The sequence below is a fragment of the Manacus candei genome, unplaced genomic scaffold (genome assembly GCF_025592945.1).
Source record: "Manacus candei isolate 608988 ecotype Guabito, Panama unplaced genomic scaffold, ASM2559294v1 h1tg000014l, whole genome shotgun sequence".
Classification (NCBI taxonomy): domain Eukaryota; kingdom Metazoa; phylum Chordata; class Aves; order Passeriformes; family Pipridae; genus Manacus; species Manacus candei.
Window position 1 is genome coordinate 34,809,162 of NW_026138062.1, and position 18,471 is coordinate 34,827,632.

The window sequence follows — 18,471 nt, forward strand, 5'->3', positions numbered from 1 at the left end:
TGATTGGGACAACCATGAGAAGAAGGTAAAGACAACATAAAATGAGCTAAGTCTGCTCAGCTGGAAAGGGTGAGGTGAAGAGCTGCTAAACTCAAAAACTGTCCTGCCAGCAGATTGCAAAGAAAAACCTGAGTGAGACAAAATAATTATGGCATTTCATTAGCATAAATAGACCTCCTACAAAATAAGGCTCTGTCTTAGGTTGGTTTCTCTGCTTGATTTTATTTTTACTGTTTTTAATCATAAAGTCTAGGAATCTACAGCTTGGAAGCATCGGTCCAAGCTATCCTGAGCCTTCTGTCCACTTGTTTGAGAGGAAGGCTGTGGCTTGAGGGTGTATCATGTCCTTTTTTGGAAAGCAGTGCTACCATTACATGGGACTGACTTTTCTTAAAGTTGAGTTCTTGCAGAAGCCTTGCAGTACTTCAGCTTTGGGAAACTGAGGACTACAGTTGTTCACTGGGGCAGGGCTTTTAGTCAGAATCTTGATGTGAATTGACCGTAGTTTTCATAACAGCAAGTAAACTGAAAGGATAAAATCCCTCTTCTCCTCCAAGTGTTTTAAAAAAAATAGAACCAAAAATACTTCAGTCTCTTTGTTTTCTTCATATTAAAACTGAATCAGGCATGAGAGGGTTTTTGTTTGTTTTATTGGTTGGGTTGGGGTTTTTTTGGTTGATTGTTTTGTTTATTGCAGGCTTGTTTGTAATGAAGTAGTTGCTGGTCTGATCTCCTGGGTGAAACAGAATAAATAGCAAAATTTGAAAACAAATCTTCCTGCCCACTGTGTGTCTCCAGGAAGGGGCCTATCCCATGTCCTGCTCATTAGCCCAGCAACTTTTAGGGTTGAACAAAATTCCACGTTTCTGGGAGTGCCTAGAAGAGTGTTCTTTCCACTGCCCCTGACATTTTGCTGTATGAATGCTTCTAGTGTAAGGTGGCCTCTAGTTGGTCTCAACTATCTGCCAGTCTGTAGTGGTGCTGCAGACTCCTTGCTTGTTTGTTTTCACTGCCTCTGCTGGAGAAAGCTGTCCTTTCCAAGGATGTTAAGTGGTTCTAGAGTAGGACAAATCTTCTCCTTCTTCCAGAAGTTTGTATCTGTCTCACAGCAGGCAGAACACAGTACTCCTCAGACACTTCTTTGGTTCTCAGACATACTGTTCAAAAAGTCAACAGACACAGTCATCAAATAGAAAGTATAAAGCTGAGAACTGAACAAGCATACTGTGTCCACCACAGCAACCAGTATGTGAATTCATTCCCATGTTCCTAAACTCATATGTAATTAGTAATTAAGATTTATGCAGGTATTTCTCTGAATTGCAGCCAAAGTCATCAGCCGCAGAAGTTGTTGGCACCCAAAAAAGCTGGAGCAAATAATGAGCTCAGTTGCTTGTTACAACTGAAATTACTGATACCATCCACTGCAGTGTAAAAGTAAAACAACTTAAATCATCCTGAACAGAAAAACAGTTTGGGCGTGTAGAAAAAATTACTTTCTTTAGTGCAACTGAGATGAAATCTGTGCTGGACATATTCTTGGTCACTTCAGAACTACTTTTATTTTCTCTTAGTGAGTCTACAGGCTAAAGAACCAGTAAAGATGTAAACTGTGTTGCATATCTGTAAATCACTTAGAACACCTTTAAAACAAAAAAAGCAAAGTGGATCAGTAGATGTTAATTGTGGTAGTGTATTACATAGCACTGCATCTTCCTCTGTGAAAGGTGAGTGATGCGTACAGTTTGCATGTGTACACTGCCATAAGGGATTTGTCCATGTGAATTTTGACCTAAGCATTTGAAAATTTCCACCTTGATTTATGTGAATCTGGCACGCAGGAACTAGATGAGAGAAATCAGAGTTGCAAGGAAAATCTGGTGGTTTTTTTGGAACTCCAAATAAAATAGATTGGCTGAGAAGACTATCTGTCTGCCCTGTCGCGAGGCAGAGATTAAAGAGAGCTGCTTTATGATGTTTGAACAACCTGTGCCACTGGCCTGAAACCAAGAGCAGTAGACAGGCCTGAGTGAGACCGACAGAGACCTGAACAGGGAAACACTTGTAGGTTGGGTGAATGGAGGAGGTGACCTGTGTTGACTCTCCTTTCCCTGTTGCTTGACAGTTCAGTCACCTGGCCGTCTGGGGAAGCATGCTGCTCTGGCTCGTGTTCTTCGGTGTCTACTCAGCCATCTGGCCCACGTTTCCCATCGCACCAGACATGCTGGGGCAGGTCAGTACGAACATTTGGCTGGGTGGGGAGCTGCCCAGCACAGCTCCCTGAACACTCACACAATGCTTGGAAAGGAATTGTGCTCTAATGAGAGTGCTTGTTCTTCTTTTTAACCTTTTCTTAATCCCTGCATTCATTTAGCTTAATCTCCTCATTAGAAGAGCTCTCTTTCTCCCCAGAAGTGACATCATACATGATTATGTGCACTGGGGATACTATATGACAATTCTCAGTTCATGTCGATAGCAGTGAGACTGACTCTTTCATTAGTGCCTTCCTGGTAAGATTTTGTGTGTTTGACTAAATATCATATTTATTTGTTGTTTTGTGGGTTTTTTTAATCATGGATTCCTTCTTTTCCAAATATTTTGCTTTCATAGTGTTCTGTTTTTCCTTCATTAATTTAAAATAAATTGAATTTTCTTGAAAATCGGATGAGGTGGTCAGAAGCAGAAGGGGAGCTGCTATGTTACTGATCCTTTTATATTACTAGAGGAATTCTGGATTTGTTCCTTCCACATCAGCTGAGTTCCACGTGGTGAAATTTTTCCGTCAGTGTTATTATTTCAACTCGTGGTGAGAAAATCAAGTTGCAAGCCTGTCAAAGTCATTCAGGAGCCTTGTGCATGTTTAAAATAGGGGGCTACCATGAACAATTAAGGGCGTAATAAATGTAGGATAGTATGTTACTCTGTAGAAGTGGAACTGCTTTCAAAATTACCAGCAAAATGTATTTTGTAGTAAGTTTAGACTTTTCTTTGATGGAGAGATGCTGTTTATGATACAGAAAGAAGAAAAGCAAACTAATAATTTTAACAAATTAGCTAAATATGCTTAGATTGCCACCCTTGTACTACAAAATAATGATACAAAAGTCAAGTGATGGCAAGTCACTTAAAGATTTTTGAGGTTACTCCTGTGAGTTGGTATTCAACAAGAGTAGTCAGACATGATTTTTTTGCTGGTTCTAGCTTAATACATATTTTATTATCATGTGCCAAAACACTGAGGGTAATGGAGGCTATTGTAGATTTTCAACAGCTTTTCACAACAGAGACAGACAGCTGACAGGCTGGGATCAGCAAAGCCTGACAGACAAAACCTCAGTCCTCTGACAGTATTTCATGGTGATCTTTATGTGTTTCACAGCAGATACAGCATTGGTAGCTCTAATTCACATTTTCATATATTGGGCAGAAATTTGATGTCGGTATCATGCAGAACCATGAATGACTTGTCTTCCACAGGAGACTTCTAGTGCTTCCACTATCATGTCAGCCTTCTAAAATTCAAACAATACGGTGAGCTGTTGCTTTATACAAGAAGGGTCAGGCTATTGGCTTTAGCTTGGTGTTTCTTCTTTTTTTCCCCCCAAAATAACTCTCTTTTTTGTTATTGCAACTTAAACAGAATTCATGTTGTGTTGGTCATCAACATTTGCTCCAACATATAAAACCACAGGTCTCAGAACAAAAGCTTCATGTTAATAAGGCTTTGGTTTTGCTTGAATGTTTTTAGAAAGTGTTTCTATTTAACCTTTGGTTTCATGGTCTGGTTTTCTGACACTGTGACTTGAGAAGTGATGCTAATATCTTGCCAAGATGAAAATAATGTAATGTACTTTTTTTAAATGAAGAACACATTTACTTTGACTGATAAAGTGTCTGCTCCAGTACTTGTGGAGTTGTGCCCCTGGGTCAGTAATTATCAATCAAAAATGTTAAGAATAGGTCATCATTCTATGAAGATGCTTTTTGAATTCAAGCAGTCAGAAATAAGCTGTTGTATGGCTTTCAGTGTGTGCTGGGGGGATCAGTATCAGTTTTCTTGTATCTATACCAGCTTTCTTGTATTTTTGAGAGCAGGAGCAGCAGTGGAAGAATGTTGGGTTTTTGTTTCTTTTATCTTTTTGTAAAATCAGAGGAAGGTCCCAAGGTAAAGGGAGCTTGTTTACCACTTGAATTAACTCCCACAAAGTCTCTTGAGTAATCAGTTGCTGTCATGAAACTAGCTCGTGGTGAAATGAGCTGGGATTGTGCTAGGCTCTAGCCTGTAAAATGAGTTATGTTGCTGCTTCCCAGACTTAAGCAATTCCTTTACCCTTGCTGTCTTCTTCATTTATAAGTAAACAAGGTATCTTAAAAGCTTTGATTTTGTTTTAAATCTTGCCAGTATGTTTATCTTCAACTAAAATGAACTCCAGGATATTTTAGACCCTCATAGTATGCAAATCCAATAGCACTCAAAGGGAGCTGATTTTAACTGTAATACTCATCTAGCATTTGGGCCAGCCAGGAGTCTGTGCTGTCAGTAGGAGGCATAGGAGGTGCAAAACATTTTGTTCTGTCCATTCACGAAATGTCAGAGGGGAGCCTAAGCAGACTTTTAAGTATGTTAAAAGACGCTTTTTTTCTGCTGGGGTTTACTAAACTAAGTTTGCACTAAGTATTTCTTTATCTTGCCCATAGCATCTTGAGCATTCTCACAGGGAAGATAATACCATTTTCCCTCCTTGAGGGCAAAGGGAAGCAACTTACTTATTCTCTGTCGTCAAAGAGTCAACATATTTCTTCTGTTTCCCCTACAATATTCATAATGGAATACATGTGACATAATAAGACAAAACCCTGATTAAAATCTCAATAGTCCTTGATAGAGGTTTTCCAATAGTATGACATCTGGTACTTTGGAAGTAAACTCTCTGGCTCTTTTGGGGGAACCTTTTCAGAATGCAATTTTTCTTTAGTAGTATAAGGAATAATAATAGAAGAGCAAGGAAGCCTTCTGGTAGCTCTCTTGGCCTTCCTGAATATTTGCACTTTTTCAAGTGAAGTTCTTTTTATAATTGCGGAGAACAGTGACACTGAAAAAAGTTGATGCCTTTTTTTATTGTCTTGCCTTTGGAGCTAAGATACTTTGATGGAACTTACTGTGTTTGAATGGGCACTTCCAGATGACAATATTTTGTACAATATATGAATCCTTTCCCACCTTTCTGTAGTTATGACTTACCACCACAGATTGTTGAAAACAGGTAGATGTCTGTGTTTTTAAAAAGCTACCTACTTTGATACTCATTAATTATAAGAGGCAGTACAGAAATGTACTGCTCTGAGGATGTGGCTGCCTTTTTAATGATCGTTTTCATGAACTTTTGGGGCATTTAGCTCATAACCCAGTGATATTTTGTTGACCAGCACATTAGCCATAGTTCTGCCCTCTTGCAATCTTGGGTATTGTGTTTGTTTGCCTAGGGATGGGGATTTGGTGTCCTGAAGGGAACAGTGAGCGCTAACAATTGTGCTTATTTCTTGCATATATCATATACATGGTGTGTGAGATATTCTGCTCGTATTCTGTTGTGTGGATTTCTTCATAGGAATTGAAGCATACTTTAGGTTTATGGGAATAATATTGCACTGTTTAGGATCAAAGTCTCTCTGTAGGTATTGCCACCCACACACATACCTAAATACCTGTACCTGAAAGTGTGTACAGGAAGGAGGATGTTATGACAGTGATCATGCTTTGAGTCTTGATTTAGATGTTATTTGAGATAAGAAAAACAGATTTCATCATTCCCTGCCTTGAGCTGAAATTTTTAGTGTTTTAAGGGAGAGTGGGGTTGGCAGGGAAGGGATGTTGCCATCACCCCTCTGAAGCATCTGCTGTTGTTGATGATGAAAAGACTGCTTCTTAGATGTGATTTTTTTTTTTTACAGTTTATTTACCTTAATATAAGTGTTGTGTTTTGTGTCTGCCTCATTAGTTGTTGTTACCATTAAGGAAATTTCTTTAGGAAGATGAGTATCAGTCTCATTCCCCCTCTGCCTAGAGGAAAGGGGGTAGAAGAGGGGGAGTTTTAATCTGATTTTGAAAGGGTCGTTATTGTGGTTATTCTACAGTACAGGTTAATGTTCCTAATTTTTTTTGACATTTGCTTTAAGCTGTGTGTGGTCATATCAGAACTGGGGTTTAAGAATCTTTTTGTGTTTGAAACCCGTTATCTTGATCTCAGGACGTCAGGAAGCCCATCTTATCAAAACCTCATGGCTGGAGGTTTTGAAGTTGGAGCTGCTGCACTTCCCAGTTACTTTTATACACCTGTAGTTGAGAGAAAACTCATCAAATCACAGTCCAAACAATTGTACCACCAGCATAGTGGAAACAACTCTGTGTAAGAGCCACTTTCATAACTGTAATGACAGGTGTGCTTTTATTTGCTAGTGCTCTTCACATCCTAGACAGAAGATATTTCTTGATTTTTCCAGCTGAACTGTCAAATTCTTGCTAGGTTATTTGTCTGCTTATAAAGACTTTAAAGAAGCTGTGCACGAGCTTTACCTGGATTAAAGGTGATTTTTAAAAGGTCCCAGTAATGGAGATCCCATGTAATGTGACAGTAGCAGGATTTGCTTGTATTAATGGTTTGTTAAGAAAACGTTTATCCCTCCTTTAGCAAAGCTTCCCATTCCTCTGTGTATGGCATTAGCAAGACAGGTTTGCCTTGAGTGGTGCACTGTTGTTGGCTTTTGAGGGATGGAGGTGATGTAGATGATGGGATGGACTCTGGTTGCACAGTCGGTTTTGTAGTTGGCCTTGAGTCTGAAACTCTCAAAAATCTTTCTGGTTGAGTTCTTACTAAAGCGTGTGAAAACTTCATGGGTTACTAGACTTGGAAATAACACAAAGCAAACCCAAAAAATCCTGAAGGCGAGATAATCATTATTGCAGTGTAATAAACAGGTTTCACATTACTACTCTTTCAAATCCACACTGCAAAACTGACAGCTTAATGTACATTTTCGTGTTTTCCAGAACATTTTTGTCTTTCTCTGTACATTTGAATCTTTTTTCCAGAGGTCTCAGTTGTTGTTCTTTCTGGCTTCTCATATTTCTGCAGTTTGGTGCTAGTTAGAAAATTGGCTGTTCTGATTGTGGTTTGTTTGTCTGCAATTGGTTGCACATTACATTGTGGTGTCAATGTTTTGGTTGGTGAAAATGCTTCATCCAGCTGTTATGCGCAAATCAGACTTGGCCTGCAGACTGAGGTCCTTAATGCCTGCTGATCGTGTTTGTTTTTATTATTATGCACAGAGGTCTCCATGGCACTTGATGTGGTTTTGGAACTTTTTCTGCTCTTTTGGACTAGGCTCTGAGCAGGCAAATTAGACTAACGAAGCATGCATATATTTTTAAGCATCTGTTGAGGGAGTGGGTTTGTTGTTTTTGTGAGCCACACATGGCTTTCAGAAATTAATCTCTCACTTCTAGATCTCTGGCATGGTCTTCTACTATGTCATACAGTGCAAAGATGAAAAAATTGAGATAAATGAATGTTTTAATAAACCCTGAATGTGAAACTAATAGATTAAGCATGCTTATTTTCTGGAGACAAATCCCCCAAAACATCCCCTTTACCTATTTGGCAGCTCTGCAGCAAACCCGTCCTAAATATTTCTAAAAGATGTCCCAGACTTAATTTCTCCTTAGAAAATATTTTATGAAGACTTTAAAGCAGGACTGTATAGGTAGCTGAGTCCAGCACTGTGCTGGCATTTCCTATCTAGAGCCATGTGAAAATAGGATTAAGCCATGATGGTAAAAACTCATTCTGGTTTGGGTATTGGCAGTGCAGAGCAAGGCGGTCAGCTGGCCTTTAGACTTCTCTGAAGTCTTCATGTTTCTCTGAAGTCTTCAAGACTTCCATTTTGATTCCTGCCCTGCAGAAGAGCTGCGGCTGGCAGGTGAGTGTGTTAGATGGGGGAGCAATAGGAAAGGGAGTGGTTATGAGTGGTTACCCCGGGGTTGCACAGATGGTGCATAAGAGGTCAGCTGTTTTTCCTTCAGTGTAGCAGTATAATCTGGATGCCAGCCACACTGTCTGGCCAATGTCTGTTTGGAGATCAGGTAGCCTTAACAAGTTTAAATGCTGCTCAGTAGCTTAAATAGAAATACAGAACATTTACACTTCTGTGTAATTGGCTGATTATCCAGATTTACTGGCTTTGGACTGGGGTGTAGCGGTGTCCAGGAACAAGCTCCTTCACTCAGGATAAAATTGTCATTCTATGGTAATGGACTGTGCTTCAAAAGTTGCATCTTTTTTCAATTTGGAGTCCAGTGTTGCCTCACGTCCTTCAAAATTTCCCCAAATTGCTTTTTTCATATGTTAAAAAGTAGCAAAGCCTTGTTGCAAGCTTGTGGAAAGATGTTTGGAAGATATCCTATTCCGTATTTTCTTAATTAGAAACAGCTGGCTTTTAAATAGAGAAGAGCAACTACTGTATTGTACGAGAGGCAGTGTGTACTAATACTCGTCTACAAAAAAATTCTGTGTTTTGAGCCCCATTGACAAGCAAGAACAAACTAACAATGTATGACTTGCCGTACTGGATCAGAGCATTCCCAATGTAGGCTGTGTTCTGCATTAGAAACTTAAGGATAAAAACCAAACAGCTGTGCAGTGTGGGTTTGTCATGTATGACAAGGGTTTGTGTGCATCTTAGTAAGAAAAAACTTTTTTTTTCCTGTTGGATAGCATAACTGAACAGTAGCCAAACCGTTTTTATGTCTTTTTTGAAGCACTCAGCCTCTGTGGGATCTTTTGCAGATGAGCTTTGTAGGCTAGCAGTGTGCTACATGGTGGGGTGGGTAGGGTGGGCTGGAGGGCAGTGCAAGAGGCTTCGTAGCCAGGAGATTTGGATCTGCCTCTGCATGCATTCACTATGGAGCACTGCTGTGTGAGCTTGTCATGTGTGGGAATCGGCCGCATTTCCAGGCGGCGTGAAGGAATCAAGCAATATCCTCTTCCTATGCGGAGGTTACTGCCTAAATTGTCTGAGATGATGAGGAGAGGCAGGAGAGAGAGGACTTAAAAGTAGATCAATATGCTGCTATTCCTATAACCTGTAGGACAGAGAGAGAGGAAGATGGTAATTGTGTATGTAAGTTGGTTTTTAAAAGAGTATTTAAACTCATAGCAATGAAGTGGTTGCTCCTTTCGAAAATAAGAGGAGTGGCAGATGGGATCTATTTCAGAGGGCAGGAGGTGACTGTCTGTGAGTTGGAATTAGTGGTTTTATGGCTTTCTTTGGTCACACTTAAGTCACTTTGTTTTCTGATGGATGCAGGGAAGCCCAGATAGCAGATATTTGGGGGTTGGTTGGGGTCGTTGTTTTTACCTTCATTCCTTGGGGACAGAAGGGTCATGTTATGTTTTCCTTTGAATTTACATGTTATAAAGGGGATATTTTTTGTGGAAGATTTTTTGTTTGTTTTGCTGAATTTGTGCTCCATGCCACTGTTTCTTTCCTGCACTGCATTTTTGTGAGACAAACATAACTATTTCACATGGGAAAATATTTCCAGATCAATTTGAAACATACCTTTATTCCCTTTCCTCCCTACAGTATACATTTCATGAGATCATTTTTTCCCCCAATTGTATTATGTCAAAATTTGATTCAAAAAGCCCTGAGGAGTGGAAATGATCTCTCTTATGTTGTTCTAACGTTGGTACACAGGCTTCAGGAGTAGTGAGGCTGGGAGGACTACAGCCCTTCCAAATACCCTGCCCACTGCTGTGTCAGCCAGTACAATCTGTCCCCTACAGCTTTCCTGTTAACTCGAGAGTTGACAGCAGTGATGGTATCTTGTGTTGCCTCTCTACTGGCAGATGTGGTAGGCAAAAAGCAACTCTAAACTGAATGCAGTGACTTCTGAGAGTGCCTTTGGGCTTTTGAGTCTGTGAAGGAAGTCAAACTGCACCTCTTTGGCTTGTAGAGTGTAGTTTCTCATTTGGGTATTTGTAGCACTTGAGGTGGTGTATCTATACCAGTAACCTTGTTGGAAGGTGTAGGAAAGAGACTGTGGAAGAGTCACAGTGTTATAAAAGTGGCATGTACACACCTTTCCAGGGAGCTGCACTTTCTTTAGATTAGTACGTTTCAGTAGGATTGATAGGAGTAAAGAACAGAATAATACACATGTTGTCCTTAACATAATGCCTGAAGTGTGGAAGGGCCATTCATGATTAGATGTGCCCCCATTGGTCTCTGTAGCATAAAACCCAACAACAGCACTTCTCAATAGCTTGATGTTGTTAAGCAGGTTTCTTCCTCAACTAAGAGCTGCAGCCTCTTGCTAAGCATCTTGCAGAGCTCCATCTTGCAGCTCTGGGCACATCTCCCTTTTCCAGTATATGACTGAAGGCAATTTCATGCTTACTGTAAGTCAGCAAGCCAGTGCAGAGAAAGCTTGGACAGTAGTGTTGTCACAAAAGACAAGCAAGTATAAACATCCTTTTTCTGTAGTGTGGGAGTGCTTTATGGAGAATACTGGGGAGGAGAAGGAAGGATTCGGTACAGAGGCTGAACATTTAGAATAATAGTTAGAATTGACCCAAAATGGGTCAGTTTTTGTTTTGAATAAAATATTCCAAATTCATGGTGTCGAACAGCATTTTTTGTTTCTCTAAGTGTACTACTTACTACTTCTTACCCTGGTCAGTATCTGGGAGGTGCCCGTTCCTTCCAAAGAAATGAGCCAGAACAATATTTTATGCAGTATTTGTTTTCTTCATCTCATTCTCTCAAGTGATGGACTTGTTTAGATTGAAACATTTTCAATTTCTCATTTTCAGAAGGTTTCTGGGAAGGGAGAGAATGAATGCCTACCAGACATCAGTTCCACCTGTAATAGTCTGTGAGCTGCACCAATACTGAGCAAAGGAGATGCTGAGGGAGTGGGATTCTTAGTTGGAAAGAGAGCAAGGAATAGAAAAGGTAGAATGAAGAAACTGGTTTTGAAAGTTTCCACACCGTACTCAGTTCATTGCTTGCCATTACATGGGTGTGCAACATGTGAGTGACTGACTCTAAGACAAGATAATATGGTTAGCAGAGTGTCATTTGAGATGTTACAAAAAATGGCTGTCACCTTTGCAAGGACTTTTTTTGTGCAGTGTTTTGGAGTAGGCATCTAGGTAAACATCTGAAGGGTTTTCTTTTGGTATTTATTAGTCCTCTGGTTCCTGTATCTGTCCATGTAAGCCGTTACTTGCACTATGCTATCCAGCAGTGTGTATACATTCAGTAGAACTGCCAGTGTTAGGCATTTCATTTTCATGTGTGGAATAAATATGCTTGTTATGGGGTTCTGAGAGAATTTCTAATAAAGATGTACCAAAAGGAATGTTTTTAGGCCGTTTCTATTTCAGAGAAGTAAAAAGAGTACCCAGTTCAAGCTTCGCTTCAACAGAAGCTGCATTCAGGGAAAGCCTTTCCAAATTCAAGTGACATTTCCCCGCTCTGAAACAGAAGGAATTTCTTTGATAGTGCTACACAGTTGGCTTTCATTGTGCTTTTATAAAACTGGATACCAATATAAAACAATTTTTAAAAAATGGAGCAGGGAGAAGTGAGTATATGGAGTAACAAGATGGTTATCTGGTGGGGAGCAGAACACCTAGAAAAAACATTCTGTCAATCAGTTTTTCCTAGGTGCCTATAAAAAGTGCTGTTGTCATTTGGGGTTTAGGGAAAATCTCATTGAGTTGATGGGTCTCATCTCAGCCTTAATGTTCATTCAGAATGTATGTGAAGAACAGTTGAACCCTTGAATCACTGGCATCCTCACACAGACCAAAAGGTGTATGAAAGGAAGCCACAAAATCTGAAATGTTTTCTAAGGACTCAATTAACATTTAGTAACAAATTTATTTGATATCAGCTATGTGTAAGGGAGAAAATATTACTGAGGAGTGTGGAATTATATCAAAAAGTTGGAAATAGCCAGAGAAGGGACTGAGAGGGAACTTCTAAGTAAAATTACTGACTGAATTTAGGGTTAGAACTGTGAAGAGTAGGTGTGGTCTGTTAGAAGTCAGAAGTTTATCATGTTTAAGTGTTTATCATGCTTTTTCTGTGCAAGCAAGCAGAATTGTTAAAGCCATATATATTCTGCATCAGCTTCTAGTGAAAGTGGCCTGCAATTACTCAAATTTAGCCAAGTGCTGGCTGTCATGGGCAAGGCAAAGTAAATGACAGCCTCTAGTGGATCTGAATACTGTGGTTTATTTCAAGACCAGAGAGATTAGTACTCCTACCCTGTTAAATTATTCTCATTCGCATCCTCCTCGTACACTGTTACGTTTCCTAGGTCTTGACTTGTCATCCCTGCAGGGAGGTCGTTGCTGACCTGAAAAGCTGGGCAGAGAGTTGGGTTGGTTCCTGCTGTGCCACTGCAAGTGTTGCTGGTGAAGGTCCCTGGCCGTACCTCAGCATTCATATTTATGCATGTTCCTGTTCTCTGAGATCTTCTGCCACTTCCAGGATCTTTCCTGCAGCCAGCATCTTCATATTCTTTCCAGACATTCTCCTTCATTTTTTTCTTAAGACAGTCACTTCTTTTTCATGGACCTTTCTTTGTGGCATGGAACTCAAAATACCTGGTTTTCCTCATATAAAAAGTCTATATGCAGTAGCACAGAACATGATCAGCCTTGTAATTCGGAGTAGCATCTCATATCTCTCTTCTAGTTAGAGGATTCAGGACATGCCACTTCTGTTTATTCCAAATGTTACCAATTTACAACCAGCCTGTGCCAGCTGCAGCTAGAGCAGGTTTCTGCTTGGTTGTTCAAAATTTCAGTTTGAGTGTTGAAAGATGCACACACGCCCTCCCCCAGTTCTTTACTGCCTTGAAGCTTTAATAAAGTCATAGAGTCATAAAACCATTAAGGTTGGGAAAAAGATGATAGAGTCCACCTATTAGCCCAGCACTGCCAAGTCCACCACTAAACTATGTCCCCAAGTGCCACGTCTGTATGTCTTTTAAGTACTTACAGGGATGGTGACTCTACCACTTCCCTGGACAGCCTGTTCCAATGCCTGACCACCCTAATAGTGAAAAAATTTGTCCAAATATCCAATCTAAACTTCACCTGGCACAACTTGATGCCATTTCCTCTTGTCCTTATTGCTTGTTACCTGAGGCAAGAGACCGACCCCCACCTCACTACAGCCTCCTTTCAGGCAGCTGTAGAGAATCATAAGGTCTCCGCTGAACCTTCTTTTCTTCAGACTAAACAACCCCAGCTCCCTCAGTCACTATTCATAAGACTCATGCTCCAGACCCTTTGCCATCTCTGTTGCCCTTCTCTGGACTCGTTCCAGCACCTCAATGTCTTTCCTGTAGTGTGGAGGCCCAAAACTGAACACAGTATTTCAGATGTGGCCTCATCAGCGCTAAGTGGAGTGGGAAAATCACTGCCCTGGTCCTGCTGGCCACATTGTTGCTGATACAGGCCAGGATGCCATTGGCCTTCTTGGCTACCTGTACACTCTGCTGGTTCATGTTCAGCTGTCAACAAGCACTGCCAGGTCCTTTTCCACTGGGCAGCTTTCCAGCCGCTCTTCCCCAGCCTGTAGCACTACATGGGTTGTTGTGACCCAAGTGTGGGACCCAGCACTTGGCCTTGTTGAGCTTCATACAGTTGGCCTTGGCCTATCAATCCAGGCTGTCCAGATCCTTCTGTAGAGTCTTCCCACCTTCCAGCCGATCAACACTCCTACTAAACTTGGTGTCATCTGCAACCTGGCTGAGGATGCACTCAATCCCCTCATCCAGATCATTGATAGAGAGATTAAACAGGGCTAACCCCAGTACTGAGCACTGGGGAACATCACTGGTGACCATCTACCACCTGGATTTAACTCCATTCACCACCACTCTCTGGGCCCAACCATCAAGTCAGTTTTTTACCCAGGGAACAGTGTACCCATCTAAGCCACACGCAGACAGTTTCTCCAGGAGAATTCTGTGGGAAATGGTATCAAAGGCTTTACTGAAGTCCTGGCAGACAAGATCCACAGCCTTTCCTTTGTCTACTAAACAGGTCACCTAGACTGTTTCCTCTCGTCTGTGTTATATTTCCAGAAGACATCTGATAGGTTGAAATCTCCCACAAGAACAAGGGCTGACGATCATGAGACTTCTCCCAGTTACTTATGAAATATTTTGTCTGCCTCTTTATCGCGTTTGGGTGCTCCATAGCAGACTCCCACCAGGATATTTTCCTTGTTGACCTTTCTCCTGATTCTTACTGATAAACCCTCAACCCCGTTATCATCATCATCAAGATCTAGACATTCATAATGCTCCCTAACATATAAGGCTACCCCACCTCCTCTCTTTCCTTGTCCATCTCACCTGAAGAGCTTATAGTGATCTATTGCAGCACTCCAGTTGAGTCATTCCATCATGTTTCCAGTTTTCCTGCTATGCGATGTTTTCCAGCTTGTCCTCTTTGTTATAGGTATATAACATGGTGTATATATATACCATGCTGTAGGTATTGGTGTAAATGTACTTCCATTGGGCTAATGAGCCTACCAGCTTTTTGGGGGGAGAAGCACTATTTCCTGTGTGACCATTCTCAGAAGCTTCTATGGTTTCTAGCACATCAATAACCCTTGCATTTTTGCTACTTCATGGGTCTCTATCCCTTACCTCCACTGAGATGTCAAACCAAAGAACCTAACTGAAACATTGGCGTGCCACCCCCAGACTTATATTTAGCGAGACTGGTTTTATCCCTTTCCCCCTTCAAATCTAGTTTACAGTTCTTTCAGTGAGATCTGCTACTTGTGCAAAGATCCTTTTCCCTCTGTGAGGCAGTTGGAGCCTGTCTGTTGCCAACTATGTTCTTACATGTTGCTGGTGAAGTGCTAATCTAGCAAATGTATATATCATTAAAGGTTTTATTCCTTTTCTCTAACACTCTTCCACTAGAAGTATATGCCTTTTGTTCTAAGCCTTTCACACCTTGTGTAATATACACAGTATGTGAGAGATACACACTGTACAGGGTGATAATAGAGGGGAGAATGGACTTTGTTAGTCACATGGATGTGAATATTTGGACAAATTTTTTCTGCTCTGTTTCTGCCATAACACGTTGGAAGCACTGCATTGGTCTGCATTAGCAGCGTAACAGAAGTTTCCCGTGTGTGATGTGTCCATACAGTGCTTATAGGGCTTGTTTATGGTGGGAGCCCTTATGCTATGAGTGCAAAATTTCAGATTTCTGAGGGCAGAAATGGGCTGGAGACACCTGTAGAAATGACTTACTAAATATAGTGTGTGAACATTAATGACTGTAAATACATTGTAACATCAGCTGCTCTCATCTGTTGCATCAGAGCTCTTCCCAAGGCTGGGTCTTCAGGAGTGATTAAATGTCGAAGTTTATTGCTAAACTGACAACTTGGATTGCACAAAGCAAATAAGTTCAATTTAACCTTCTGGATACTCATCAAGGGGATCCTGGGCTTTCCATAAAGTAGTACTCTGTAAGCAGGCATGTACAAGTCTATCAACTTGAATGTGTCTGCAGTTTTTTACACCAGTAAAAATCACTTCAGATACTGCTCTAAGACAGACTACAAGAGGGGTTGTGTGTGAGAAAGAAATGTCAAGAGGGGCAAAGAGAAACAAGAGCTGTGGAGGACATTGCCTGAGTTATATTGTGCTCATTAATTCAATTTGAGGCAGGAATGTGTGTAAATAAACCCTGGCAGCTGCAGCAGCTCTCATTTCTGCAGGGCTTTGGCAGGAATGCAGAGGCCAATGGATATGAAATCCTGGCTCTCTTTTGAGAAATTGCAGGCAGACAGCTCAGCAGCCAGGAGAAAGAACAATCTAAGATTTACTGAGAAGACGTAATCACTTTAAGCAGACTTGAAGAGTGTGGAGTTTCAGACATGCAGATTTGGAGGTAAAATTAGTGCAGACAAAAACTAAGTCATTGGAAAACCATGGGGCTTACCTAATTCTCCTGGGTTAATGGCATTATTCATGTTCCAAATATCCAACCTTAAAATATGGAGCATGAGAACTGTAGCTGTACCATTCAGTGTCTTCAGAGTAACCTGAGTCTGGGTTTTCAAAAGCAATTGTTTGTAGGTAGTGTAGGTGTTTGTGCTATGTCCTAAAAGTCAGATATACTGACCACATTAAGTAAACTGGCTTATGTCCCAAGGAGTTTAGTCTTTGGTCCTCTTCCTGATGCTGGATCCCCACAAGTGCCTGTAAGAGCATTCCCATCACTTCACATGGTCCCATAATGTATACCCCCACTAAAATATTCAGAGGACAGATATCTCAATGGGTCCTGCAGAGCCAAGGATGAGAGAGGGACAGTTCTGCAACCTTTAACAAGCAATGATGGATTCTCAGACCAGTGGATTTTTCAGCTGTATTTTTTTAAATAGTAGCAGTTGCTACTTGTCTGAAACTGATTTGAATATGAGCTTGATATGTCAATGTTACATTTAAAAAATTTAAAAAACCCCAAACACAAAACCCCAAACAATGTGAAGAGTCCCTGACCAAAGGAGAATGCTTGGTTTTGCTGGCTTTAATCTAGAATTTTAAATAATAATGCCACCTAAAACTAAAGCAGTTTGAATTTAAAGGCACCCAGATGAATGTTTTAATAACAGTGTTAGAGGTAACTATTAATTGATTATATTTTACCAAATGCTCAAAGTGTGGTAGTTACTTTACTGCTCTATGAAAAAGCAAGACTTTTTCTTCAAATGAAAACCAACTTCAGCGTAGGTCTCATTTATATCTTGGTTCCATTGTCTTCAAATATTTGCATATCCAGAAATTTGTTAGAAGTGGGCTGGTAAGGGAATCTGTGTGAAAGCGAGGTCTAGTAAGGTCAGAATTATAAAGCAAAAGCTGCAATTGGAAGAACTTGACCTTAGCAATAATAATGCTACTTAGTACCCGAATGTTCATTGGGTTTTGGAATATTTCTTTGCACATTAGATAAATTAGTGCAAACAAATGTGCTGATGTATTTAATTGTATTTTTTTTCATGTAACAAAGTTTGTCAATAACACTTTCAAATTTCAAATTAAATTTCCTAAATAGCACTTTGGAATATATATATACTCTGATTTTACCACTGTTCTTTTCTGTAGTGCAGGCACCTATGTATAGCAAACGATAAAGCAGGAAGCATCCAGGGAGTTTCACAAACAAGCAGATTAAGTGTTTGGATTCTGAACTGGCAACTATTTTGTTAAATAGCTGTATCTCTGTAGCTGAAGCAGAGCTACATTAAATACACTGGCTAACACGTTGTAAGTTTTTCTTACAGCTCTTTGAGAGAATCCATGAACAGACTGAAGATTTTGTGCCTTTAATTTGGAGCAGTGATGGACGTTTGGAAATACAGGTCATAAGAACAGGGAACTGGGAAAAGGCAGCCCAACAGTCAAGCAGGGATAGATCCGGTCACACCTAATACTAGCATTATTTTTGTTGAAAGTGGCATAAAAACAACAGCATACAGAAGTTTACTGGTCTTTCAGGCAGTTGAATTATAAACTTGTCATTTATCTGTTCCGTTTACTGTGGAAAGTATCTGTCTGAGAAGTGGTGGTCAAAACTCAGGGCAAACTGCTGAAGTCATTGGGTACATTATTTTATGCTCCTCTCTTTTTTAAACTATTGTTTACATCCACTGTTATTGTCCCTCTCAGCCCAGCTCACCCTTGACACTGCTAGCTTCAAACATCATCTAATGTGTGATTTAGCAATAGAAGAGCAGCAAGATCTGTTCACACCTGCTGTCTTTCAATAGCTGCCTCTGGGTCAGTAGCCTCTGGCTGGCTTTGCCGTTCTTGAGAAACTTGAATTTTAATCATTTGCTCCTGTCAAGAGCAGCATAAGGAACACTCTTTCATCAGTCTCAGTACAGTGAGTCTGAACACACATGTGCAAGTCCCCTGGAAGTCTCTACTTGCTGCTAGTTTTGGCTGGAATAAAATCAGTTGTGATTTGTATTCTGCCTCTTGTACGCTTCCCTGTTGATATACAGAAAAGCATCCAGTGTTTAAAATCTGCACACAGCACAGCCTCTCTGGCATGGTTGCTTTCTTCCTGCTTCTCTACCCATTGCTGCCCAGCACCCTGGTGTATATCCCCACTTAGGTATTCCTGGGTGCAGCCACAGTCATTTGAGTTCACAGTAGTTGTTGCCCACACCACATGTTTTTTGTGTATGTTTGGATGCATACAGTGCTTCAGAACTTAACTTCTACTAATGTACCTGCATCGCTTTGTAGGCAAGATTTTCTCTTTGTTTCTCTTACGTCCTAGACTAAAACTCTTCTCTCGCTAGCTGCTCAGAGACATATGAGGAGCAGCTTTTGCAGTG

The 18,471-nt window shown here is 40.6% G+C and overlaps 1 protein-coding gene across 5 annotated transcripts in view; it reads left to right on the forward strand.

The window, feature by feature from the left end:
- Window positions 1–18,471, forward strand: part of ATP8A2 (ATPase phospholipid transporting 8A2) — a 330,711-nt gene that overhangs the window by 216,682 nt on the left and 95,558 nt on the right. For all 5 annotated transcript variants that reach the window (XM_051780106.1, XM_051780107.1, XM_051780110.1 and 2 more), the window contains one exon: window positions 2,126–2,233. In XM_051780106.1, coding sequence (XP_051636066.1) covers window positions 2,126–2,233 — 108 coding nt within the window. The remainder of the gene's footprint in view (window positions 1–2,125; window positions 2,234–18,471) is intronic.